This window comes from Mobula hypostoma, chromosome 6, assembly GCF_963921235.1.
Source record: "Mobula hypostoma chromosome 6, sMobHyp1.1, whole genome shotgun sequence".
Lineage (NCBI taxonomy): Eukaryota > Metazoa > Chordata > Chondrichthyes > Myliobatiformes > Myliobatidae > Mobula > Mobula hypostoma.
Window position 1 is genome coordinate 71765865 of NC_086102.1, and position 27930 is coordinate 71793794.

A 27930-nucleotide genomic window follows, 5' to 3' on the forward strand; every position below is an offset into this window, starting at 1 on the left:
TTTTATTTTGTTTTGATTACAGTTAATGCTAAGAAGCATGAATTTATAAACATGTATATGAAAGAGATGTACAGTTTGTGTTAACTTGTCTCCAGTGATGCCCGTTTCTTCAATCACCATTTCTGAAGATCTTTTGCAATTTCTTTTTGCTTGATATTCATTGTGTCTTTCTTCTCTGTTTAAAGATGATTGGGTTCCTGATCCACTGGCCACCTCTATCTTTCTGCACTTCAGAGATGGTTTCACAAAACTACTCCACAGATGGGCAGGTGTTGTTTATAGCCAAAAGACAGACCAACACATGTAACAATAAATATATACTTATATGGTGTTAAAGCAATCTGCTTTTTGCATTTTTTATCTGAATGATTTGCTGATCAGTTATACTGAGTTAATTATTCTGTGAATTCAGGCAAGTCAGAACTACAGAAGTGCAGTCTAAAATTTGGGTCATCAATATAAGCTTAAGATTCCCGCTAGGCCATAAATAAATTAATTGATTTCCCATTTTGGCAAGTAGATTCTCAAACTCTGTAATTGAACACCAAGTAAAACATGGAAAAATTTAAATTTTAAGGATGAATTTAAGAATGTTAGAAGTTAGATAAAGCTGAATTTACCGTAGTTTACTCAGCCATAATTTATACATCTGGAAGCAATAGTTATTACTAATACATCAGATGAAGATTGGTGAATGGTAGCCTTTTAGCATATAGCTTTCTTTTCTCAGCATTACCTTTCATACATCAATTAATAAAACATTAGTAAATGATAACACATTGTTTATTTGCATTCAAACAGATTTTCAGCACACACCTTCCCTTAGGCCCAGGCCCCTATATAAATCTCTATTTATGTTTATAATACAAATATTGATTAATTTTATTCCTCCACATGAGGAGAAATTAATGTTGGATTACACTGCCATCTAGTGATCATGTTTAAAAAAATGTTATTTTCCTTTGTCACTACCATTTGTAATCACAAAGGTTATACTGTTCATTTAATGGTAGGAAAGATTTGAAGTTATGAAGTACAGAATATAACCATCACATATTACCAAACATTTTACAACCACTGCTGCAACAAGACAAATGACAATAAAGTTTTATGATAAACCTTGGAAAACGTGGACCACTTCCAATCTCTCAGCAAAGGCAGACATCAACTATGAAATTCACCTTCAATGTGCCAACACAGCCTTTGATCAACTGAGGGAAAGTGATTTGAAAAATCGAAACCTCAGTCCTGGCACAGACCTCATGGTCCTCTAGGCAAGAAGGATCTTTGCCCTCCAACATGCTTCAGAAACCCAGACTACCTAAACCAGTCACCTCAAGGCTCTGGGGGAATACATCATCAAAACAACATCACAACATCATCAAAATTCACTGGAAGATACGTAAACCAACAACAGTAACTCCTCTTATGCCAATGTTCCAGATACTGAGGCCCTAGTTACAATCAGTTGACTACATTGGACTGACCATTTTGTTTGCCTTCCCAACACTAGACTCCTGGAACAGACACTCTATCCTGAGCTCCATCAGGGGAAGAGATTACCAGGAGGAGAGAGAAAAAAAATTGCAGGATGTGTTCAATGCAACATCTCCTCTGACTCTTGAGAACCTCTTGCTCATGACTAACCCCAGCAGAGAAATGCCATTCAGGATGATACTAAGAACCATGAATCAGGACTAGGGTTGCCCCTCATAAGTAATGGGAGGAGCACACAGTCTCACAACTCCCCACCTGCCCAGCCCATCAGGGACCTGATGTCCCAAGTATGGAAAGGTCTGCAGTTCCCATATTGACCTCATTCACCACCTCAGAACACACTGAACTGAAGTGAAAACAAATCACTCTTGATCCCGAGACTGCTCAAGAAGATAACAAAATGTAGTGGCCAATTGGCACACAGCAAGATATCACAGTCATTACACTCATTTACCACTTACGTTACTAAATCACGAGTTTCTTTTAAGTAATGTTGATATGAAATTTAGAAGGATGAAGGGGGATCTCATTGAAATGAAAACTTCTGAATATTGAAAGGCCTCAACAAAGTAGATGTGGAAAAGAAGTTTCACATGGTGGGGGGAGTCTAGGACAAGAAGGGACAGCCTCAGGATGGGGGGGGGGGCGTCCATTTAAAACAGAGATGCAGAGAAATTTCTTTAGCCAGAGGGTAGTAAATTTGTGGAATTTCTTACCACAGACAGCTGTGGAAGCCAGGTCATTGGGTGTATTTAAGGTAGAGCATGACAGGTTCTTGGACATGATATCAAAGCTTACGGGGAGCGGGGCTGAGGAGGGGTAAAAAAAAAGGATCAGCCATGATTGAATGGCGGAGCAGACTCGATGGGCCAAATGACCTAATTCTGCTCCTATGTCTTATGACTGAGGAATATACATGTTAGTTCGAAATAGCACTAAGACAGTTCTCCTATTCTTATCAGAGGCGGTCACTGATATCAATATCCTAATTGGATAAAGGACACTTTAACATAGATTCACTCGTTGTACACTATATGTACAGTAGATATAGCACATCATGCATTGAACGATTAGCGCACAGTCACATTTAATTCCCAAAATTATATTAAAAAAATAAAACTCTTGATTAGAGTTTTGATTGATAAGACTCGGGGCAAAAGATGGAGCAGTAGCTGCCAAACTGCAGAATGAGCTGTCGTAATTCATCTCCAGTTGGTCCTAAAGATATTCCTACCACAACAAAGGCTTTCCGGCACTCTCAAGGTGTTAGCCTGAAAGGCTGATACATCAGAGTCACACTTACTCTCAACAGTGTCATGTTAGAAATGTCAGTTGTTTTCAATAATGATGAATTTCTGAAAGGATAAATCTTTTTAATAAAGTGCATTGTAACTTTTATCCTCTGAAACTCTTCAAGTGCCTTTACATTATAAATAGAAGTTCCATAATTCTTGCAGACACCCATTCATTTTGATGCTTTAAATAAAATGGGCATGTGTTGGTTATGACAGAATTAATTTAAAGACACGAGGTTGAAGCATAATACAACTGTTGAAACTTTAGAAATGTTAACTTTCATAAATAACTCTTAAGATTATGGAACAAATAACACCAGTTTAATCCAAAAGGATTCATAACATCAAAAGGCCTAAGGAAACCTGGTATTAAAATAGTTTGAGATTGAAATCCAACTACCCAAATTCCCACCCAGAAAGGTACAATTGTAGGCCTGCATTAACTTATGTGTGGATTTGTGGACCCATGGACATCAAACCAGGTCCTTCATCCTTGCAAGATCAGCCTTAAAGTAACTGTTTTATGTTTGCTTCTTCAGAAATTTTTAACAATTCTTAAAAAAATTGCTTGGACTGCATCAGATCAGTCAGAGAACTTATGCTGGATTCTAGCAGCCAGAATTGGACCCTAATTTGCTTAAACCATCCATGCATCTGCTTTGGCCAGCAAACACAAAATGCTGGAGGAACTCAGCAGGTCAGGCAGCATCTACAGAGGGGAACGAACAGTCGATATTTCAGGCGGAAAGCCTTCATCAGGTCCTGGTGAAAGAAGTCAGCCTGAAATGTCCACTGTATATTCCTCTCTCGAGACCTGCTGAGTTCCTCCAGCACTTTGTGTGTTACTCTAGATTTCAGTATCTGCAGAATCTCAATTGCTAAAACATTGGTTTGAGTTTGAAAAACATTCAATTCTGTCCCCATATTTACAAGGTATCTCCCTCATAATTAGATGGGAACCATAAAAACTGGAATAATATTGTTAAATTCATGCATCACTGCAAGTCTCCAGGGTTCATTGGTCCAAGATGTAGAAACCCACTTCATCAGAACCCATCTCATATCAAATGAAATGGTACTATATTTCCCATATTTTAATAGAAAAATATTTCGTATAAAATACATATAGCACAAATGAAAAATAAATGAACCAAAGCACAGATTTCAGATCTTATGCTTGTCTTCTATCATCACATGTTAATAATACAGCACATGATAGAGAAAATCACAAGTCAGAGTGCTAGAAAGTTCCGATCACAATGAAATAAAATGTTAAAATAACTAGCTCACGTTGTGAGCATATCTCACAAACATATCACGGCATCCAATGCCTGCCAGAAGCCTTAAAGAATAGATATCCATCATGTGTCCTGTCAACTATGTCTTTGTTATACCTTCTGTTTTTCAATGAGCTCTTTAAGTTCCTTCCAGTGACCATCCTTCAAAGAATCTCGGATAGATTGGAAGAATGCAAAGTAGTGGTGGAGGTTGTGGATCATGAGGAGAACTCCAGCCAATAGCTCATTGGTCAGTAGAAGATGGTAGAGGTAGGCACGGGTATGATTCTGGCAACAATAGCAAGGACAGCCCTCCACCAAGGGGCTGAAGTCATCACGGAACCTAAACATTGAGAATCACATAAACACCATGTCACTCAGCATTCCAAAACCAATGGTTCTCCTAAACAAATCTGAACGAACATCAGTCTTCAATAAGTAAACTGTAGTAAAAGTAGAATACAATTTCTCAAAATAATGCTAAATGAACTTCCCTTTAGACCACTCATTTAATCAAAAATAAAGCTCGCAATTATAATATCTGTACTTTATTTATTTTTTCTGAACTAAGCAAATGGGACTCAAAGAAGAAATTTTCCTTAAGTGAGTAAACTGCTGACAAGGATTACCGACCAATTATCGACAGGGAGCTATTAAGCAAAACTTGGCTCATACTACCAAGTAAAAGTTAGCTGCAGTATACCGCAACTCTTAACCAAACAGACTGTTTAGCAGAAGCAAGCAATGATGATTTGAGCCCTAATGCAAATTCAATTGCTAATCAAATGATTAGGAACTATAGGCAGGAAGGCCTGTAAGTGATAAATTTCCCATTTCTTTTGGCATAAGTGATCACTGATGCTGGACAGTGTTGTTATATACAACAGCAGTTAAAGTGGTTATATACCATGAGGTTTATTTGCCTAGATTAGAGATACATCTAAGCAAATAGATTAAGGTGTCAGACTGAACCTTGTAATATTTAGGCTTCACATGAAGAAAGGCATAAAGCATTACATGAATAGGAAGTGAGCAGTGGCGTAATAGAGAACCACAGTGGAATTAATAGGTTAGCCATATAAAAGAAATAAAAAGGTCTGCAGATCAAATAAAAACAGAAAATGCCAAAAACACTCAGCAGGTCAGATAATATGTGTGGAAGGATTAACAGAGATGAATGGTCTCAGACCTCAAGTGTTAATTCTGTTGCTCTTCTCACAGATACAGTCTGGCCAGCAGTATGTGCTTTCAGCAATTTGTGCTTTACTTCATCCTCCTGCAGGTATATAGTTCCACCGCACATATTAAAGGGCTTATTCACTCTACAAGTGTCACACTGTACAAATGCGCAAAGGAAACAATGATGAAAACAAAAGTACAGGAACATTCAGAATCCACTAAGTTCTTGCTCAGGATCATTGCAAATTTCACAATGCAGAAGCAATTCAAATTGAATTTGACCCATGTCAAACAGGCAGATTTTCTAATCACTTTGTTGAGATAAATTGATTTGGAGCTTTAACATGCTTTGATCAGAATGTTAATATCAGCATTACAATGTTTTAACAGCCACCTTTTGTTATCATTCTACATAATGTATCTTAGCATCATAATTACACAATGTCACAGCATGGCATTATCGAATTCCCAGGAGAGGAACAAAATCAACTTCCCAATGGCAAATTACATTTTATAATATTACATAAAACTGAAGAAGTAATATATTGTGACTTCTCTCTCTCTCTCTCTCTCTCTCTCTCTCTACATATCCACACACACACACACACACACACACGCATACATATATACATACATACATACACACACTGAATACTTCAATGCATTTACAGAATAAAACTGTATTTGATAACACTTACTTCTCATTTTTCAGGTCAATTGAAAAAGCAGTCATCCTTCCCTCACAGTCCGGGCTCTTACTTTTGATCTCATTATCCCCAGAACCGTTTCTGTGTAACACTGAAATTTAATCCAAAGCACTTATAAGTTTTTCTTGTATTTTACATCATTCCCTTCCAGTCCTCTGACACAATTTCACAAAATGTTATTAGGTGAAGTTTGGCTTTTGAAAAAAAAACAACCCCCACCAGTTAAGTCACCAGTCACCAATTTTTTTCAGAGGATATTTATCTCTGTCATTTTGGGTGATGCAATTCTAGACTGCAATTTACAAATTTAATTGAAAGGCCACACATTGGTGTATGTGAAAGATATTGTTTAGAAACTTAAGCAAATTAAAATCATGCTACTTTGAGGTTTTTGAGTAGATATTGAAAAAATTTCCTCATTGCTGAAAACTGAAAATATAGAAGTTGAACATTTAAGTAATGACAGAGACTTCTGAGAATATTACAGGTGACACAGTTTTATCATGATACTGATGATTTTCTAAGCGAGGCTTTTAAAAAGGAAACTTCAACTGAAATTTCAATGCTTCATAATCATCATTCACATTTGAGATGCAGAGAAAGTTGGTGATCAAATTGAATTACTTTCTGAACATCCTGCCAGCTGAATCATACACAGTGGTATACGGAGCATTCAAAACCAATTCTTAACAGTGTAATTGAACAACCTTCCAAACTGAGCACTAAAGAACAAATTCCATTGTAAAGTACAAATACTTAAATGCACCCAATGATAAAGTTAAACAAGTCTGCATTTGACCCTAATACAGCTTTTGCTCCTCAATCTCAAAGGCAGCTTTATGTCATAAGTAGCTTGGAATTACTACAGTTATTCCTTGGTAATTCATATGAAGTAATCACCAGACTTTGCACTGTGACAATTTAAAACTCCATACTCTCCACCATGGGACTGTGGAACATTGAACAACTACACTGCACCACTGTTGGTGCAGACACAGTTGGAAACACTCAGGAGATCAGCATCTGTGATGCAAGTCCGATCATCAGCAAACACTTACATACACAAACTGCACCAATAACAAAATTAACAGAAGCACAAAGCATTCACAAAATGCAGAGATTAAAGATGTAAATTGATATTTCAATAAAACCTTTTATGAAATAGCAAGAGTCTTGACTATATGAGCAAAAAAAAACAGCCAATTATAATATTTAAACTATACAAAGCTCAACATTTCAACAAAATATATTCAATCCATCTGCATCTCCTTATTTAATAAAATTACACTGGACAACAAAGATTTTGCTTCCTACATACTTTTAGGTATATTTTATGGATTTTGGGCTGCTGATCATGGAAATCACTATGAAATTTCCCCATCATACAACATTTTTTTTGAAATCACCTATATTTGTTTTTCCAATTCATAATTCAAGTCAGAATAACTGATGCCAAACTTTTTTTTGGGGACCACAAATCAAACATGTCCACCAATGACAGGCAAATGGACAAACTTCCAGTGGGACCAGAGAAAATCGCATGGAAGGCATTCAGGATGTTGTTGAAAATTTTCTTGGCAACTACAGAGCACCAAACTACATGCAGCTGGATGACAACATGCTTCAAGTATACAAAACCATGAAGCACAACTTGTCACTAATGATTCATTTTCTGCATCTCCTTTTAGACTTCTTCCTGAAAATCTTGGTGCAGTCCGTGATGAGCATGATAAAAGGTTTCACCAGGACATCGCAGTCATGCTGGCTGATTAGTGTTGGACACGTAAGCAAGAAGCCTGAGACAGTGTACATTTTTAGCTTAATTGAACTATTGCAAAACGTCAGCACCGTTATGCAATTAAATGCATTATAGTCAATAAAAGTTAATTTCTTGTTTCTCCAAATTCCTATATGATACAATAAGTCTGAAATTATATTTGTGTTCAGCTTCAAGCAGTCTATCATTAACAAAAAAAAATTCTGAGGAAGGAAAACATTAAAAAAAATTGTTGACCAGTGTTATTCTTTAGCATTTAATTAACATACATTATGATTGTAATAAATCAGATTTTCATATGATTTAGCGAGTGCACTTCAGGAAACTGCATGCAGCCACACAGGCCCAGTGGTGCAGGTTTATTCTCAAGCTATGCTGAGGGAGCATAGCACGATACATGATATCACTAGGCTCAGTCAGGGTTTGATAAGAGGTGGAAACCAAGGGATTGAAATTGTTCCAGTAATTAATTACAACCAAGTTCCAGTAACTGATTTTGACATGCCCTCATAAGTGTATGTCAGGTGAAGGCAGGACAAAGCTGGTAGCATACATTTTAAAGGGATGTAAACCAGGTTAATAAAAAGCCCAAAGCTAAATTCCCAAGCTTTGGGCTTGGGAAGGTATCTTTCAACAGAAGCAAGGGAAGAATATTCAGAAAGAAGTTGGTATAGAAAAGAAACAATATTTCATAATGCTAATTCAGATATCTTGTGTGTGTTGTCTTTAAGTTATTACTTTCCCTGAATCACAAAGCAGCTCATCAATGCAACTCAGTTTGATGTATTGAATCTTCATTGATGTGAATCCCAATGTTGAATTAACAGATTCATTAAAATGAAGTTCAAAGTACCTAAATCAGGATAGGTTTTTTTGCATATTATAACATGAGCATTTTCACACTTAAATTAGATGATTAACAATAGAAGTGTCCTGCAGTCTAATATATAATTCAAGATGACCCTGTCACCTTCAAAGCTGCAAAATCCAGTTTTCCAGAGAAAGGAATAGTCAGTTGATGGGACCTTAAATTGTCAAGGAACTGTAGACCAGAGGTGATCATATGTTCGATCCCTTGGGTCCTGAGCAGTTCTGTACAGAATGTACTTCTGCAAATGTCCGGATCTCAGGATTCCTGAATACAAACAAAGAAGCTCCAAACATCCTCCCAGAGGATCAGATCAGTCATTCCACCTCTGCACCAACACTGGACTTTCTCCGGTTCCACCACTTTGTGCTGGTAAATCTGCCTGCCGAATCTATGCCAGGTTAGACCTGTAGCAGACAGACAAAAGAGACTGCAGGTACTGGAGTGAGCAGCAAAAATCACTGAAGGAACACATCAGGTCAGGCAGCATGTGCGGCGGGAAATGGGCATTCTATGTTTCAGGTTGAGACCCTTCATTCGGGCCTGCAGCAGCAACAGTAACTTTACAGTAAAAACACGTATGCTGCAAAGAATGAGTTGCAAGTAATTTATAACCTGTTCACTTAATTGAGTTGATGTAAATAATTAATGTTTAGTGATTTCAAAAATCATATTTCAGTTTTAATAGTTTCTTTTAAACATTATGAAGTATTTGTGAACCCTAACCCTAGCCCTATTGTTTGATCGTTCTGCCTGGCAGCACTTTTAAACTAATCGGCAAAGGATTTCTGTTAGCTTTCTAATCAGAAAATCCAATGAGTACAGAGCTGGTTTAAAACAACTTCTTACAAGAGGGCCAGTGAAAGAGCAGGACTAGCAGGTGGGCCACGGTGAGAAAAGTCTGGGCTATTATCATTCATAATATTTTAAATTGTTTCCCCCTTCATAAAAAGTGCCCTCTGGGTTACAGGGAATAAAATTCTCTGGATATATTTTTATGATGTTGGGCAGAACAGGCTATCAAAAAATTGGAAAATTTCTGACACAAACATTTCAAAATATTAAAAAAACTATTAAAACTGAAATGTACTTAAAAAGTTCAAGAATTCAATAAGCAATCTGAACAGATGATTAAATTTGTCAAAGTGATGTGCAAAGACTTGGGGCATGCGTTGAAAGGACTAAGTGAGAGAGATCACTTGATGTTGAGGGAGGCAGCATACTACCTGGGCTGAAGAGTACAATGGGAAACAGAAGATTTCATTAGTCAGGGAAACTATTTTGAGGTTTGGGAATGGTGTTGTTCAGTGACTTGGTTGAAAGTGGGCCAAACTCAAACCACTGACTCCAACAAAGATTTGGCCTAAGGGGTCAACAGTTAAAAACATGAAAATATTAGCAGGAATAGGTAATGTAGCACCCTCAGGCCTGCCACAGCTTGGTATGATCATAGCTGATCTGCGCTAGGCCTCATTTCCTGCTTCACTGCATTCATTTCCCTGATCTGACACAAAAATCTGCTCTCTCTTTAAATACCAAGATATAGCTTCCGTTACGTACCAAGGTAGAGAATTCTAGCTATTCACCATATTCAGTAAATAGTTTCAACACACCTCAGACTTAAGTGACTGTCCCAGTTTTGTAACAATGCTCTCTTGTTCAAGATTATTCTCTCACGATCTTAACCTTTCAATAAGATCACCTTTATTCTCATAAATTCCAAAGAACAAAAATGCAATTTCTTTAGCCATTCATGATAGGAATTATCCTGGTGAATCATTTTTAGACTGTTTTCAATACTAATATACAATATCCTTTCTTAAATAATGGACTAAAACTAAGTAAAGTGTGTCCACAATAATTTGCTGCAACTGTCTGCTAATCCTCAGCAATGTGCGCACAAGAATATTGATACTGTATTTTATTTTAGAGATACAGCACCCTGCCAGCACAACGAGCCCACTCAATATATCTAAACCTTGTTGCAGAGTTTGGGCCTTGCCACACCCCCCCCCCCACCTGCATTCATCTATTGCCTGTCAACTTGTAAGTCTCCCATACCCACTGCCTTTCTATTCCGGCTTCTCCCCCACTTCTTTTCCAGTCTTGATAAAAAGGGTCAGCCCGAAATATCGACTTTTATTTTTCTCCATAGATGCTGCCTGACATCCTGAATTCCTCCAGCATTTTATGTACATTGCTTAAGATTTCCAACACCTGCAGAATCTTGAGTCCCTATTGATATGTCATGCTTTGTCGATGTACTCAACACCATTTGAACACTGGTATTCTCTCATAGGTACCTTCTGTCTCTGGGTCCTCCTGGTATTTAAAATTGAATGACAGAGCTCTTCCTTGCTCAGTAACCTGATAGGGGAAAAAACCCTCAAACAAATCCACTCCTCTTGATACACATTCTAGTACTTCATCTGGCTTTCCAATCCCATGGATCAACCTTAGATTGAGAGAAAGGGAAAAGAAGAGAAAAGCTTAATAGATATTAGAATGTAAAATAATGTAGTAGTTAAAACAGTTAAAACTAATGCTAGAAATCCTCAGCTGGCTTGATGGCATCACGTGGTTAACCTAAATTCAGAGAAGTGCTCTAGTGGTAAACATGGCATAAATCCAATTTTACATTAAACTTGTTCAGAATTCACATTTTAGACAATTCAATGATTTTCAAATAAATCCATCCTTGGCACTTAACAATCATCAATGTAATAGATCTTCTTACTAAGAGAAATGAATCATCAAAACAACTGATGGCATACTTGCTTTTTTCCTTCCAACTATCATTAACTCTTGAAGATATCAATTTGCACCAAGTTCTTGTGTTATCTTCAGCTGAACCTCCATAAGTGAACCTGGACTGCATTAGAACCAAAGCCATGGCAGTACCTCCTGTGGTGTTGACACACAAGACAGAGGAGAAGTTGTGCGACTTAATATTGTGGGAAACAACACCACTGTCTTGGTCTATGCTATAATCTAATTCCCTACCCAGTCATTCCATCCTATTCTTTAGCAACCGTCTAGAAATACAACCAGACAGTGTACAACTTTGGTTTTATATCTGACACTGAGATGAGCTTCAGGGCATATATCCACATCATCATTAAGGTTGCCTTTATCTATCACCATCTGTAAGGCCTCAGACAGTCTTCTGCTGAAATCCTGAACCACAGATGTCTTATCTCTAGATTTAACTAGTCAAATTTTCTCCTGGCTACTCCTCTTGAACCATCCTCTGTAAACTTGAGATGATGCAAACTTCGTTGAATCTATCCAAATTGGTTCAAAATCCAGACTACCATTACTATAGAGCTAGTGAGCTACATTGTTTTTCAATTAATAAGTGCCTTGACATTGGAAGTCTTATCTATGCTGTCAATTCCAACCATCACTTAATCTCTTCTCATAATACCCAATTTATTATTTTTCTTTTAAGATATTTACCCACCTCCCTCCCCATTCTGGCAATAGAGGCTTCAGTTGTCAATTTTGGAAGAACTTCCCTTTAACTCTAATGTCTCTCTCCACTGAAATTCTCTCTAAAGGTTTTGCCCAAGATAATGCAACTGTGAGGCATCTTGGGCACTTTGCTATGAAGGAACTCTATGAATACAATGAACCTGACTTTTAAATGTCATCTTATAGATTAAATGATGGCAGTTATCCATAAACATCTGATTTCAAATGCAGAGTAAATATGATGTTTACTGATTTTGAATTTAATAAAAACTAACCTTCTCAAAATGAGAAAGTGAGATAACTGGTTGCTACTACTAGTTCTCACAGTCAGCTTTAGAGCAAGAGAATTGGTGAAAAATAACTACATAGTAATACAGATTTAATAAAGGCACAGTAACAGTCATATTCCAGCTAGTCCCATACCTTGGTTTGTCTGCAGGCAGTTCTCCTGTAATCGAGGAGATTAAATCCAGTTTCAGGTCGTCAGGCATGGTCTCTCCCTGAAAACCATCCAAAAGGAAACCTCCAACTGGCCGCTTCATCGTTTCTCTGACCGACCGCAGCCTCTCCTCAAGAATGTCCCCTCCTTCTATAACTCCTATAATTTCTGTGTCCTTCAGATCCTGGACAGCAACCAAACCCACCACAAGTGTTAACCTTACTCAGTTTATTATGACACAATTTGGGGTTAATCATATTGCAATTCTGGAAAAAATTGCATACTGATTTGTAGTTATATTTAATCACTTTACCTATGTATTCATGTTTCTTTTGGTTTGCTCATCTTAACCTCAAGTAGCTAAAGATTTGCTACACCATAATGTCACAAAAATCATATTAAGTTCCCAGTTGACATTTCTGCTCTTAACTTCTGTTCTATAATCACATGTAAAATTTATAGGTTTGGCCATATTTCCAAGATCAAAATGCCCAACAATATACACTGTGAAGATTCGCACATACTTGGGCATGATACCAGAGTGCAATTTCTATGGGTAGAACCTGCTCATATTTCATCCCTATTGGATAGTGAGGCTCAGCCTTCTTCCTGAGAAGCACCTCCTCTCCACTTATTATCAGATCTTTCAAAAAATCTTCACAATTGTAAACAGGACAAACCTAAATAAATGATCACTATCCTTTGCAATTCTTTATTCCCTTTGAAGCTTCATTGAATATACAGTGACTTTTTTGTGGTCATCCTTGAATGGCAGCAATCAAGACTTCTCATTCCAAAACCAATTAAACCCAAAATTTTGACATGAAGTATCTTTGCCTTTGCTCTCCACTATCAAATCTCCCTGACTCTAGCTTTTTACAGTCCTAATGAACATTGCCAATCTTTTGTACCCTCGGGTATGACTATAATAAGTATTCTCCTTGCTCATTTTCCATTCCTCACCAGTTAACCCTCACATTCTGCTGCCAATATTCTGCTGGCACTATGATATTCACCAGTCACCTTTGTCATTTCTGATCTTAATGGCTCCTTCTCATACAGACTCAAATAACTTTCTTAAATCCATCTGTAATCTTTCCTTGCTCAATCTGAATCATTCTGTGTAACTCGATATTTTATTTAGGGTTGTTCTTTCTGAGCATTCTCGCTTCCCTGTACTCTTTCCAAGCATGTTATTTAATATTTCCTGCAAGAACTTCCTGCTATGTCTCCACCTTTAAGATCCATCTCCAAACTTCGTGAACCTTTACCTTGAGATTATGCTCCCTATTCCAAATATTTCTCCATCAGAAGAATCAGTCTCTCAATGTCTACCCTGTTGAGTCCTGACAGGACTTTGTGCATTTCAACAAAATCACCTCTTTTCATCTAAACTTCTAAACCCAACCTGCTTAATTATTTCTTCACAAGATAACTCTTTCACACCTGGAATCAATCAAGTGAATGTTTTTACCTCTGAATTCTGATGCACCTTGAGACATTCATCCAGGAAGCGCAGAGTTCGATCCACTAGTTTATTTATCCTCTTCCTTGACGATCCTGGAGGCAGTGGCTCTCCATCTGCCATGCACTGGTACCAGTCAGGTTTGAAAGCTTGTTGTATTGCCATGAACTTTGACATTGTCAGCTCAATTCGGCCACCTCCACCCCACACTGATACAGTCTTTTCAAAATAAGGTAATAAAAATATATCAGATCTTTAAGACACCAAAGTCATTAGTTTATGTAGAATGTTACAAAAGCAATGATAATATCTGAAAATAAATATACAAATCCAATAGTTTTCAATTATGCTACAGAAAAGAACCTGATTAGTTAACTCAAGCTTAAAGGGACCTGATTACGTGTCATATTTGAATTATGAAAAAAAAGTCCTCTAGTACTTCTTAGGTCTAAATCTTATACTCATGCAAATCTCAAACTAAATTACATTGCATAAACATCAACAACATAATTAATCAACTGCACATTGCCATCAGATGTATAATTCAATGTCTCTGGTTTTCTTCTGCCTCTAACAGTTTCTGCAACAACTTACGTTTCAACTGTAGCACCATCAATTGAAACAAAGCTTCTCAGGGCAATTTGTATGAGAAACTGGCATGGAGCCAAATAATATTAGAACAGACTCTGCCCCAGAGGGTTTTATGGAAAATCTTAAAGGAGGACAAGGTAGATATACTCCAAAGATATTGTATCTAGAACGGGCATATTGAGTTAATGAAACCAAAAGCACATTCATGACTAAAGCTGATGACATGCAGTGATCTTGAAACACTTTAGCTTGACATTTACAGACATATGGGTGAAAAGATCCAGGAGGGGGTCTGAAACCAATATGAGAATTTATTGCACATTCTATCTTCTTAACGCAACTCTTATTTGGACAGCAAGATGTAGATGCTAGAAACCTTTTATTTGTCCAGACTATCACAATCCACTGAATACCCTGGATATCAATAACAGACAGACCTAAAGCATCACTTAAGTTCAGCTCAGCCTAGCTAAGGTGCAGTATATAATTATAATAGTAGTAGCATGAATAAGCAGTTTGCATCAGTCTTCGTAGTGGAAGACTGCAAACAGCACACCAGAAATTCGTAAGCATTGGGAGTAGAAGTGAGTGTAATCGCTATTACTAAGTCATAGTCATACTTTATTGATCCTCGGGGAAATTGGTTTTCGTTACAGTTGCACCATAAATAATAAATAGTAATAGAAATAGTGATAGTAATATTACTATTAGTAAACAGTAAATAGTAATAGTCATAGAAATAATAAATAGTAATAGAAAATAGTAATAAATAGTTAAATAGTCATATGTAATTTATGCCAGTAAATTATGAAATAAGTCCAGGACCAGCCTATCGGCTCAGGGTGTCTGACCCTCCAAGGGAGGAGTTGTAAAGTTTGATGACCACTGGCAGGAATGACTTCCTATGACGCTCTGTGCTGCATCTCGGTGGAATGAGTCTCTGGCTGAATGTACTCCTGTGCCCACCCAGTACATAATGTAGTGGATGGGAGACATTGACCAAGATGGCATACAACTTAGACAGCATCCTCTTTTCAGACACCACCGTGAGAGAGTCCAGTTCCATCCCCACAACATCACTGGCCTTACGAATGAGTTTGTTGATTCTGTTGGTGTCTGCTACCCTCAGCCTGCTGCCCCAGCACACAACAGCAAACATGATAGCACTGGCCACCACAGACTCGTAGAACATCCTCAGCATTGTCCGGCAGATGTTAAAGGAGTAGGTGCTTGTGAAGCTGAATGGTCTGAAGGTAGATAAGTCACCTGGACGAGGGTTCTGAAAGAAGTAGCTGAAGAGATTGTGGAGGCATTAATAGCGATCCTTCAAGAATTACTAGTTTCTGGAATGTTTCTGGAGGACTGGAAAAACTGCAACTATCTATCCTTTCATAGGCCAGCAAGGCTGGCTTCAATGGCTGGCAAAATGTTAATCTATTACTAAGGAAGAGGTACACGATAAAATAGGTCAAAGTTAAAAGTTTCCTTAAGGGGAATCTTGCCTGAGAAATCTGTTGGAATTCTTTGAGGAAATAACAGGCAGGATAGACAAAGGAGAGTCAGTGGATGTTGTTTACTTGAATTGTCCAGAGGCCTTTGATAAAGTGCAGCACATGAGGCTGCTAAACTATGGTGTTACAGGAAAGATACTATACAGACAGAAGACCAGCTGACTGGTAGAATGGAGGGTGGGAATAATGGGGGCCTTTTCTGGTTGGCTGCCGGTGACTAGTGGTGTTTCAGGCTGGTGGAGCATCAGTGTTGGGTTTGCTACATATCACATTATATAATAATGATCTGGGTGAATGAATTGATGGCTTTGTGGTCAATTTTACAATAGGTGGTGGGGCAGGCAGTGTTGCAGAAGCATGGAATCTGCAGTAGGACTTGGACAGATTAGGAGACTCGGCAAAGAAGTGGCAGATTGAATACACTGTAGGGAAGTGTATGGTCATGCACTTTGGTAGAAGGAATAAAGGCGTAGACTATATTCTAAATGGGGAGCAAATTCAGAAAATGGAGGTGCCAAGGGACTTGAGAAATTTAGTGAAGTATTTCCTAAAGGTTAAGTTGAAAGTGGAGTTGGTAGTTAGGAAGGCAAATGGAATGGTAGCAGTCATTTCAGGAGGACTACAATTTAAAAGCAACCATGTAATGCTGAGGCTTCAGAACATATTGGTCAGACTGTATTTGGAGTACGAGAGCAGTTCGGCGACCCATTTCTCAGGAAGAACATGATGGCATTGGAGAGTCCAATGGAGGCTCATGAAAATGATCCAAGGAATAAAAGAGTTAACATATGAGGAGCATTTGATGGCTCTGGGCCTGTACTTGCTGGAACTTAGAAAAATGAGGGGGGAGGGGATCTCATTACAACCTATCAAATATTGAAAGATCAAGATAGAGTGGATGTGGAGAGGAAATTTTGAAAGCATCACCCCAGAATAGAAGGACATCTCTTTAGAACAGAGATCAGGAAGAAATTTTTAAGCCAGAGGATGGTGAATCTGTGGAATTCATTGCCACAGACAGTTGTGGAGGCCAAGTCATTGGGTATATTTAAAGCAGAGGTTGACAGGCTCGTGATTAGTAAGGATGTCAAAGATTATGGGGCGAAGACAGACGAGTGGGTTGAGATGGAAAATAAATCAGCCATATCCAAATGGCAGAACAGACTCAAAGGACCAAGAGGTCTAATTCTGCTCCCCTGCCTCCTGGTCCTATGGTAGTTACGGCACTGTATACAAAAACCAGTGGTCCTAGTTGAATTTTCTTTCTTACAAGGTTGTTGAAGACAAGCGTACAAACTACAATTGCCATACAACTGTGAAACAAGCATTAAACTTAAAACTATCCAGTGTGTGGTCAATGTATCAGCACAGCTAAGGAGGAACCTGAATTATTTTGAATCTTAAAAAAAAGATGATGTAATAATGTTAGATAACATGCAAAGATACTGATACTAGGATTTATGTAATCATGACTGGCCCTTCAGTTAATACTAACTAAAACAATAATAAACTACACTAACAGGCCAATAAAATAAAAGAAATAAGGGAAAACAGGAGGAATGATTACAAGTACATTTTAAACTCTGTTCCTGTTCTTGTTACTAACTTACTTTATTTGTGTTGTACCCTGATGGACATGGACTAACTGGGTCGTATAGAGAACAATAAATTAGCGAGTCTGGCATGCCTGTAATAAAACAGAGTGATAAGCACTTGTTTAATAGTTCAGTGTAAATCAGAAACCTTAAGTAATCAAACTGGAATGTTAATAACATTGAACAGCATCTCTATGAAGGCATTCTTCCAAAAGAACTTCATCTAAAAGTAAACAGAGTAAAACATAAGACAATGTAATTAAAATAAAAGCAAGTGATGGAGTTGCACAGTATGTCAGGCAGCATTTATAGAGTTAATAAACGTCATCAGTCTGAAACATTAATTGTCTCCATCTCAATAGATCCTGCCTGACTACTTCCCTAACATTTTCTGTATTTTTATTTCAGATTTCACTTTTACTGAGATACAGTACAGAACATGCCCTTCTGGCCCTTCGAGTCACACCACCAGCAATCCCTGACTAACCCTAGCCTAATCACCGGACAATTTACAATGACCAATTAATCTACTAACCTGTACGTCTTTGGACTGTGGGAGGAAACCAGAGCACCTGGAGAAAACCCACACATTCCATGGGGAGGACATTCAAACGCCGGTTGCTGGTACTGTTAAACATTGTACTAACCACCACACTTACTGTGCTGCCCATGTCAACATCTGCAGTTTTTTTTAACTTATCAATATAGTTGGTTAAATTCACAATAGCGTAATTTAAATTAATTTGATGGTACAGGTGGTGGAGGTGATTTCTCACAGCTTCAGTGATCACGGTTCATTCCTGACCTCTGGTGCTCCAATGCCCTTCCACATTCCAAAGAGGTGCAGGTCAGGAATCACTGTCTTCAGTGTGAGATGTACTGTGCATCTAGCAAAGAGTGGGTGGGAATGTAGGGATACTACAAAGGGATTAGTATGGGAATATTACCATGGCTGCACAGTGGTTGACACAGACTTGATGTGCTAGAGGCTGTTGTTGTTTGATTCTATGAAGCCAGATGGATTTGCCGGAGGATCGCACATTAGTAAAACATTTCACTTGCTTTAATTTGAAATTTCCAGCATTGATTCTATTTTTCCTTGCTAGTGCTCATTTTAATTTGTCATATTTGTACAGAATGTTGGTGAGACCGCACTTGGAGTATGTGAAACGAGCTACCAGAGAAAGTGATTGAGGTAGATACAATATCAACTTTTAAAAGACAGTTGGACAGGTACATGGATTGGCAAGATTTATAGTTATTGGTAACCCAAATGCTGCCAAATGGGATAAGCTTGGTTGGAGCATTTTAGTCAGCAGGGACCAACTGGGCTGAAAGGCCAGTTTCTATGCTGTATGACTCTATGTTTACTTTTCAAAAAAATTGGAACTATTCAATGCAACCTCAGACTAACTGAAGAAAGGAAGATTTATCTACACTGTTGACTACAATGTTACAACAAAACACAAAATTCGATGCCTACAATATGCAACATAACCTGGGATGGATTGCTGTCTGCTGTGAGAGAAAAATTAACATTTAATACCTATGAATTTTCCAATGCCCTCTTTATATTCTTCAAGAACTTCTTGATGTTCTGCACTGAGGGGGGAAAAAAAAGAAAAATTGCTCACAGAAGAATACCAAAGATGCTCAGTTAGAAAATTCAAACCCAAATACACTAATCTGAAGCCTTATAGTTTGTCTCAAACAAGACTGAAGCTAGATCCTTTGAGCTCTAAAAGATATTGAGTTTTTACTTATTTCAAGCAAGTCTCAGGATCTACATTGTTTTGATATCTGGCCCAAACTTGACATACATAGTTAGCTTCCAATGGGTCAGATAACCAATCTGTGTGAGAGCAAGGTTCAAGGCAGTTGTTCATGGATTTTACGCTGAGGATCAAAGACAATAGACTTTTTGGTTTGGAGAGATTTCTGCTCAGGCAAGTATTGTCAGAGATGGTGGTGGAATAAGTAGTTAGTGGCAAGATGGAGCTGAAGGTGATCAGCATCCATGTGGGACACAAACATTGTGAATTATGATGAGAAATGCTGCAGAGTAGCATACAAACCTTGGGGAGCTACAGCAACAATAGCACAGGAGAAAGAGAGAAGCTATAACATGTATGCTGGGTGCAATTCAGTCGCTAGATGGAGTAAGGGCAATTTGCCCAGCTGTTGGAGAATAGCTTCATCAAACCATGGTGCAAACTGCAGACAACCAATAAGGATGAAGAAGAACAGCTTGTCCCATGGTTATAGTGACAGAATGTAACGGGAGTTTGATAAGCAGAACAGTGGTCAGAGAGTCCTCTAGGGTCAATACCCAGAGATCAGTAAAGTCCGGAGATCAAAGCCAGAGGTCAAAAACAGCAGTTGGTGAATCCAGAGGTTGAGACTCAAAGGTCAAAGCCCCTGGATCAGCACATCCAGCAGTCAGAGGCCTGTGCCTGTGATTCTGCAAGCCGGGGCCAGGGACTGGAGGTTGGAGGATCCATGTCTTGAGTCTGAGGGCCTAGTGCCGAGGTCAGGGGCCCAGAGAGGCCTATCTCTGGGGCTGGAGGTCTATCTGTTTGTGTGAGTGCCCAATGTCTTGAATCTGAGAGTCTGGTGCCAAGGACTGGAGGTTGAGAGTCTGGAGGCGGCCTGCTCTGAGGCTGGAGCCCATTTGTGTGTGCACCCATGTGTACATGTGTATAGGGTGGGAAAACAGCTTGCTTTACTGTTGCTGTTTTGTGTGGTTGCTCTGCTGATGAACATTGTGGGCGTACTATATTGGTGCTTGAATGTAGGGTGACATTTGTTAACGGAAGCAACACCTTTCACTGTATGTTTCTATGTACATGTGACAAATGAATCTGAATCACTGGTATAGCAAAGATGGAAATGCGATATTGACAATTCAAACACAGAATTGCAGAAAAGAAGTGTATGTATTCTAAAATTTTGGACAGGATAGTTTGACAGTGATTTGTAAGAATAGAAAGACCACAGGTATGTATTTGAGGAAAAAGGGATTTAGTACTGGGTCAGTCAGAACGGTTGGTAGGAACCATAGCTAGCCCAAGGGAATTGTCAACACCAGCTTTCAGGGGACCCGGGTAATCATTAGTTTGTTGCAAACAGTTCAGGGCCACAAGGGTAGGGTCTGATAGGCAGAAGAGATGAGAGGGCAGCTAATTAATAAGCCAGACTTCTGAAGACTTAATTTGTCTCATACAAGGCTGAACTTCAAAGATACTGAGCTTTCATTTATACCAAGCCAAGGCTCAGGACCTATATATTGTTCATTTTGCACCAGCGAAAGAGCTTCAAAATATACATGTTATTCCAGACATCATAGAGGAAGCATCTTTGGGTGGGGCAGGTAAGAAGAGAAGGGAGGTTCATTGTTAGGAGTTGGCATGGGAGGAAGGAGAGAAGTCTTCAGCAGACAGTCTGAGAGATTTAAGTGTGGGGTGTGGTAATGTGACCATAAAGATATTGGTGAGGAGGCAATTATTGGAAAACATAGTCAAATGCGAGAAGCTTAAGTAATAGTTTTAAACCATGGACTTTTTCACCAATTTCACCTTAAAACATTTAGCTTGATAACCTACAAAAAGAGGGGCAACACACCCAAATAGCCTGCTGAAAGGATTTGATCTTTGTGATAAAATTTCATGCCACTTCTTGCTGTGAGAGAGGGCCAAGACTTAAGAATGAACTTTGTAAAGTGAAATAATCCAGTTACTGTTTAAGCATTTATGGTAACCTTTGAATAGTGAGCAATTTCGAAGCTGATAAAAATGCGTATGGTTCATTAGATCTTCTATGAATGGTTAACCTGTGTGTTCCCCAAAAGCATTTGGTGCTTGAACAGAGCAGAGATGATATATTGGGAGGAGAATGTGAGAAAATAATAAGACTTAACATGGACATAAACATCAATGCTGATGGAGGTTGTGATTTAATGCCTGCCAAAGTATCAGGATGAATTTGAGCTGAAGACTAATACAATGGAATACAAAAGTGTGCAGTAAATAAAGAAAAGGTTTCCCAAAATGATATTCCAGACAATGATGTCCATAGACAGCAAAAACAGCATGAAGTAAGCTTGAACAAGGTAAAGAGAATAGGGTAAAGACTGATTCAAGAAACTGTTCAGAGATTCTCTTATCAGTGAAAATTACAGATAATGTTGTGAGACCATGGTAAGTGGCATGATTTTTGCCAGGAATGCATTGCCTCAAAGAGACATTTCTTTATTGAGTGGTTCATTCCAAATGCTGACATGGCAAAGCCCAAGCATAATTACAATGTACACAACTAGTGATGTTCATGCACTTCATGTTGTTCATATTTATCAGATAGAAAAGCAGAGTGTAAATTAAGCATGCATTATTGGTCATTAGGTGTATAAGATGATGAGAGGCATTGATCGTGTGGATAGTCAGAGGCTTTTTCCCAGGGCTGAAATGGCTGCCACAAAAGGGCACAGGTTTAAGGTGCTTGGGAGTAGGTACAGAGGAAATGTCAGGTCGGTTTTTTATGCAGAAAGTGGTGAGTGCATGGAATGGGCTGCTGGCAATGGTGGTGAAGGTGGATACGATAGGGTCTTTTAAGAGACTTTTGGATAGGTACATGGAGCTTAGAAAAATAGAGGGCTATGGGTAATCCTAGTAATTTCTAAGGTAGGGACAAGTTTGGAACAACTTTGTGGGCCGAAGGGCCTGTATTATGTTGTAGGTTTTCTATGTTTCTATCTTTCAACCTGGAAATGTCAGGAAACTTCAGTGCTTTGAGACCTCCCTCCAGGTTATCTATACCCAATTTACAGTGTAACTGGTCAATTGGCAGCATTGGCTTAAAATCACTACCAGGATTGTTTTTGGATTGAAAAAACAAAGATTGCTTTTTTTCATTGTTAGAACCCAAATGTAATTTTAAAATGAACTGAGCAACAGTTTGATAAAGGGATTTTGAAAACAAATTTAGGGATTTATTTTTCCTTTCCAACATCTCAAAAGCTAGAGAAGAATGCAATAGTTTTTGTTCTTGTATTCACAGTACAGTGGGGCTATCAAGCAATTATCAATGTGACCAGTGTGAAATACAATTGACGGTATAACTTCTCTAGATCACTTATCATACTGCACACATCATGACCCTGAAACTGATTTCAATGTAACTAGTTTTTAAATGACAACTTGAATTAAACCACTCCAAATCAACACGGATTTTACAACACTAGTTTTTATTTTTCGAAGCAGATATAGGAATTTCTGCACAGAACACAACATCACATTTACATCTCAACCCAAGGGTTAGGAAAATAAAAAATTATACTTGCACATACAGTGTAGATAACGTCAGATGCACAGGTTCAGGAACTCCTTCGACAAGGCTAAGCGTGTCATGGGTTAGGTGGGGAGCTGTGCCTGTCCGTGTATAAAGAAGGCAACCAGGAATGTCAAGACTTTTACTGCCATTCCGTCCTACTTCAATCAACTTGCCCTGACGGCAGCCGTTCACAATGCTGGAGAGGACTAACTTCATCTTTTCTGCAATATCTAGAGAAAATTTCCAACTGGTTGATCGTTTCTTGGAGGTAAATTCACTGCTAACTGTGTGGGTTTTTTAGTTTAAGAAAAACTCACCACACTGTTGAAGCTTCTGTGAAAAAAAGGAGTGGCATTAAAGAATATGCTCCTGTATCTTTTCCATTTGCTACAATCCGAGAACATGAATTAAAATCTATCTGAATGGCTGGAGAAAATGAGAAATGTGTTTATCAAGGTAAAAGACATTAGCACCTAGGAATAGAAATATTTTCCACATTGCCATCTAAGAAAACATGTCAGATACGTCATGTCCAAGTTTCTAGTAAGACCTCTGATGCCTGACAAAATTTCTTACTTCAGGAGATACTAGAGCCTACAGATGCTAGAATCTGAAACAACCACAAAATACTGGAGGAACTCAGCAAGTCAGGCAGCATCTGTGGAGGAAATTAGACAGTTATGATTTCAGTCAAAACAGTTCATCCTGAATTTTACTTCCACCTTGGCAGAGCACCCCTACTCCAATAGGAAAACTTGATCAGATTGTAACAATGCCCTGAAGACAGGAAAAACTGCAGCAGTTTTGTGAATTTCCCTCATCATTTAGTCCAAATATATAACTTATGCTTGTACGTTGTCTGAATTATGTACCTAAAGCTCACTATACTTGTGTACAGGACAATAAACTTCACTTGACGAATGAAAGAAATTTGCCTTAAACTGTACTAATCTCAATAGCAAAACACATTTTCCAGTTCGAAACCCATAACCAATTCACCATGAACTATCTCTGCAAGACAAATGTGTTTACCTTTAAATGGTTTTCAAAATTGCTTTATTTTTTTAATTCACGTAATCATATTTTCTTCTCAAACATCTCCATCCTTTTAATAATTGTCTTCGATTTATGGTTATTTTTTCTCCAGCCTGTTTATCCATGTATTTAATTTCTTTTTAAGTCTAATCATGCTAGCTTTTTTATTCTTGATGTACCACCAAAATCAAGTTAAATACACCACTTAGCATTGAGTTAAATAGTATCATTCTAACAACCAAACATGTATAATGAGAATTCAACTAATACATTTATCAGCTCCCAAGTGCTTCAGACTTAGGGAAACTGAAATGATAGGACTACTTACTGGCCTTTATAAAACTTTAAAAGACAAACTACTGAAGCTCGTCGGACACGACATCACCTAGTTAAGAAAAGGTAAATCTGGAAACAGTAACTAGGAGGTATCCTGTTTGGATTTTAAAGGTCTGAATGGGAAAGGAAACATGGAGGAGTTACCATTCCAGGAAAGAGTAATCCCCTATTATTTTTTCTAACAAGTTTAAGATCATGTCAATACATCAACACTATCTCCTGATTTTCCTCACTTCCCCTTCCAACCTGATGTCTTGTATTGTAATCTCAGCCCAACAGATGATGGGCTCAACTCTCCCCACCATTAGAGATATCTCCATGAGGTGTTGCCTCAGAAAAACAACACCTATCGTCAAAGATCCCCACCATCTGGGCCATGACATATTCTCACAGCGACCATCAGCAAGTCTGAAGTTCCACAGCACCTGATCATGATAAAATTTAAAATCCTGTTTTTGATACAATTGTGTTAATTTTACAGCATGCAACTAGATGAGATGTCACTTCTGTGAAGTTTTCGTTGTCCAACACTGGTGATTACACAGGATACTAACTTTGGAATAGAAAGTGGACAAGACTGTAGAATGCTGATCAAATTAAGATGCTTATCAAGAGTTGTAATAGAGTTCAGGAAAGGAGATGCAATGATTATTGGATGTCAATGTAAAAGGGTCCATCATAAGGTAATGGCTTAAATTTTGCTGACTCTTCCGGACTGCCCCTCCACACAAATCTATAAGACCAAGGCACTCTATTTAAATATCCAAATGACTCACTACCTGTGCTCCATCACCTGACACCCCTATCCAAGTTCAGCACTACCCATGCTGGGGAATCCATGTTCTGACTCAATGCTAAGTGAGACCTGGTGTAAGATTTACATTTAAGTGGAGTACTGGTGCGGTAAACTTCCTAATTATCTTTAAACATTAATACTACATCTTAGGCAGTCGCTCATGATCAAAAAGGACATACTTCCACCCCAGTTTTGTGGGTTATGAAGCGATGATGAGGGCAATCTGCAATCCCTTCCGCAGACGGGGCAGGTGTAGGTGGTTTGTGAGCTGCTTCTGCCACTTACACAGGACCTGTATACGTTCCCAATGCATGCTTGTCAATACCATCCCAAATGTCGATTCCCTACTTTGAGCAAATCCTTGAAACATTACCCTCGTCTGCCTAGCAGTGATAGTGCAGTGAAGTTGGGGGATGTCATTGCTCCAAGAGCCAGCATAGACGCTCGACACTAAGCAGCCTCCTTCAATGTCATAAAAAGTTAGGACGGACAAATAGACTTCTATCATTTTGGAACTGCCTTTACCAGTATTTTATTTATAAATTCTTTAAATTTGACTCAAGCAAAGACTTGGTATGACATCAAAGATTAGCGAATTCATATAAATGTACAGGAGGGAGCATTCTGACTGGTTGCATCACTGTCTGGTATGGAGTGGCCAATACACAGGAAAAGCTGCAGATGATCGCACACTCGGCCAGCTCCATCATGGGCACTAGCCTCCCCACCAGAGAGGGCATATCCAAAAGGCAATGCAGTGCTTCAAGAAGGCACTCACCATCCAGGACGTGCCCTCTTCTCATTACTACCATCAGGAAGGAGGTACATTCAGCTGAAGATGCACTCAGCACTTTAGGAACAGTTTCTTCCCTTCCACCATCAGATTTCTGGCCAGTCCATGAACCTCACTATTTTTGTTCTCTGTCCTCTACTTATTCTTTTATAAATCTGATTGTAACTTCTAATAATTGTTAATATATTGTACTGTACTGCTGCACAAAACAACAACTTTCACAACATATGTCAAGTGATAATTTCCCACCCACCTAGCTTCACCTTCTGCTAGGCCTCCTTTCCCCCACCTTTTTATTCTGGCATCTTCCCTCTTCCTTTCCAATCCTGAAGGGTCTCAAGTTAGAAACGGTTGACTGTTTATTTATTCCATTGATGCTGCCTGACCTGTTGAGTTCCTCCAGCATTTTGTGTGTTGCTCAGTGATAATTATCTTGATTCTGATTCTGAGATCTGAATTCGCATGCTTTTGATTAATTGTCCAGTAATTTACCATGAATTTACCCAGTTATATCAATGTGTCACAACTTTCAGCACTCTTGCGATGCAGTAAAACATTTCAAAGCACTTCAGAAGAGCACTGTCAAATCCGACACAGACCCACATAAAGCTGAACAACAGTTTGGTCACAATAGCATAGTTTTAAAAAGTTTCTAAAAAGAGAAATCTTTTCTGCATGGTAGATTAGGGGATAATTCCAGAGATTAGAGTTTTAAAAAGCTCAAGACCCAGCCACACACGTAACAGAGGAATGATTAGAAGTGAGTTAGCAATTGGTGAAGCAAAGATCTTGCAGTACCGGACCTTATAAAGTTCGTACAACACCACGGAAGTGCAAGGATGTACATTTTAAAATAACGTTGATTTTAAAGGCAACATTAAGGAACAACTTGTGGTTCTAACATCCGCGTATTTCCTATTCCATGGGACTTTATGACTTTAGGAATCACCAATGTTTGCATAAACTCTGCTACAGATGGGAAGGGGAAATACTCTCAATAGTCAATGAGCAGATTCATTGATCTCTAACCACGAGGAATTCTGCAGATGCTGGAAATTCAAGCAACACACATCAAAGTTGCTGGTGAATGCAGCAGGCCAGGCAGCATCTCTAGGAAGAGGTACAGTCGACGCTTCGGGCCGAGACGAAAAGTCGACTGTACCTCTTCCTAGAGATGCTGCCTGGCCTGCTGCATTCACCAGCAACTTTGATGTGTGTTCATTGATCTCTGCCCAGTTACCAATCTGTGAGTCCCAATGCCACGCTCATCGCCACTAACATGCTTGAGATAACCCCAAAGGAAGGAGAGAGATGTTAATAACTAAACCATCCTAACTTTAATTGCTAACAACGATTGTGCATCCCGGATCTAAGAGTCTACAGCCTCCAGAACAAAACCACGCTCACCTTCACAGGCTACCCGGAAACGGCGGTCGCTATCAAATCCCACCCAATCAAACCTCCGATAGCTCCTGCCCGGAATTACGTCACGGGAGCTCGTGCAGTCATGTGACACGGGACACGCGGAGTACGCGCATCATTTTGGAGCGCGCGTACGTGCGCGTGAACTTACGTGTATGTGGCGGTGAGCGCGCGAATGCCGAAACAAAATGCTTCGGAGGTTGGGGACTCAGTCGGTCAGGCAGCGTCTGAGGAGGGTAACAGCATTGGTGTATAGACTTTACTGACGATTAGCTAAGCCTAGTCTAAATACTGATCTGACCCCCCCCCCAACTGTTGGAGGATGTGCTCGGCGAGCAAATGGCTGTTTTAGCCAAGGGTCTCGGCCTGAAACGTCGACTGCACCTCTTTCTATAGATGCTGCTTGGCCTGCTGCGTTCACCAGCAACTTTGATGTGTGTTGCTTGAATTTCCAGCATCTGCAGAATTCCTGTTGTTAACATTAAGTGAGAGTTGGAATAGGTCAAATTGGTTCTCAAGCTTCCTCCACTCCTCTCAAAAATTTACGC

General features: G+C 38.9%; 1 protein-coding gene across 1 annotated transcript; it reads right to left on the reverse strand.

The window, feature by feature from the left end:
- On the reverse strand, nt 1-27439 carry qtrt2 (queuine tRNA-ribosyltransferase accessory subunit 2). The gene is made up of 9 exons (XM_063050979.1): nt 27368-27439; nt 23017-23333; nt 19222-19277; nt 17691-17767; nt 13988-14197; nt 12498-12697; nt 10904-11055; nt 5947-6046; nt 1-4412 (listed from the first exon to the last, which is right to left on the reverse strand). Exons 2-9 carry the CDS (start codon nt 23214-23216, stop codon nt 4181-4183), a joined length of 1227 nt encoding a protein of 408 aa, XP_062907049.1. The 5' UTR covers nt 23217-23333; nt 27368-27439; the 3' UTR covers nt 1-4180.
- Nucleotides 27440-27930: the final 491 nt, after the last annotated feature.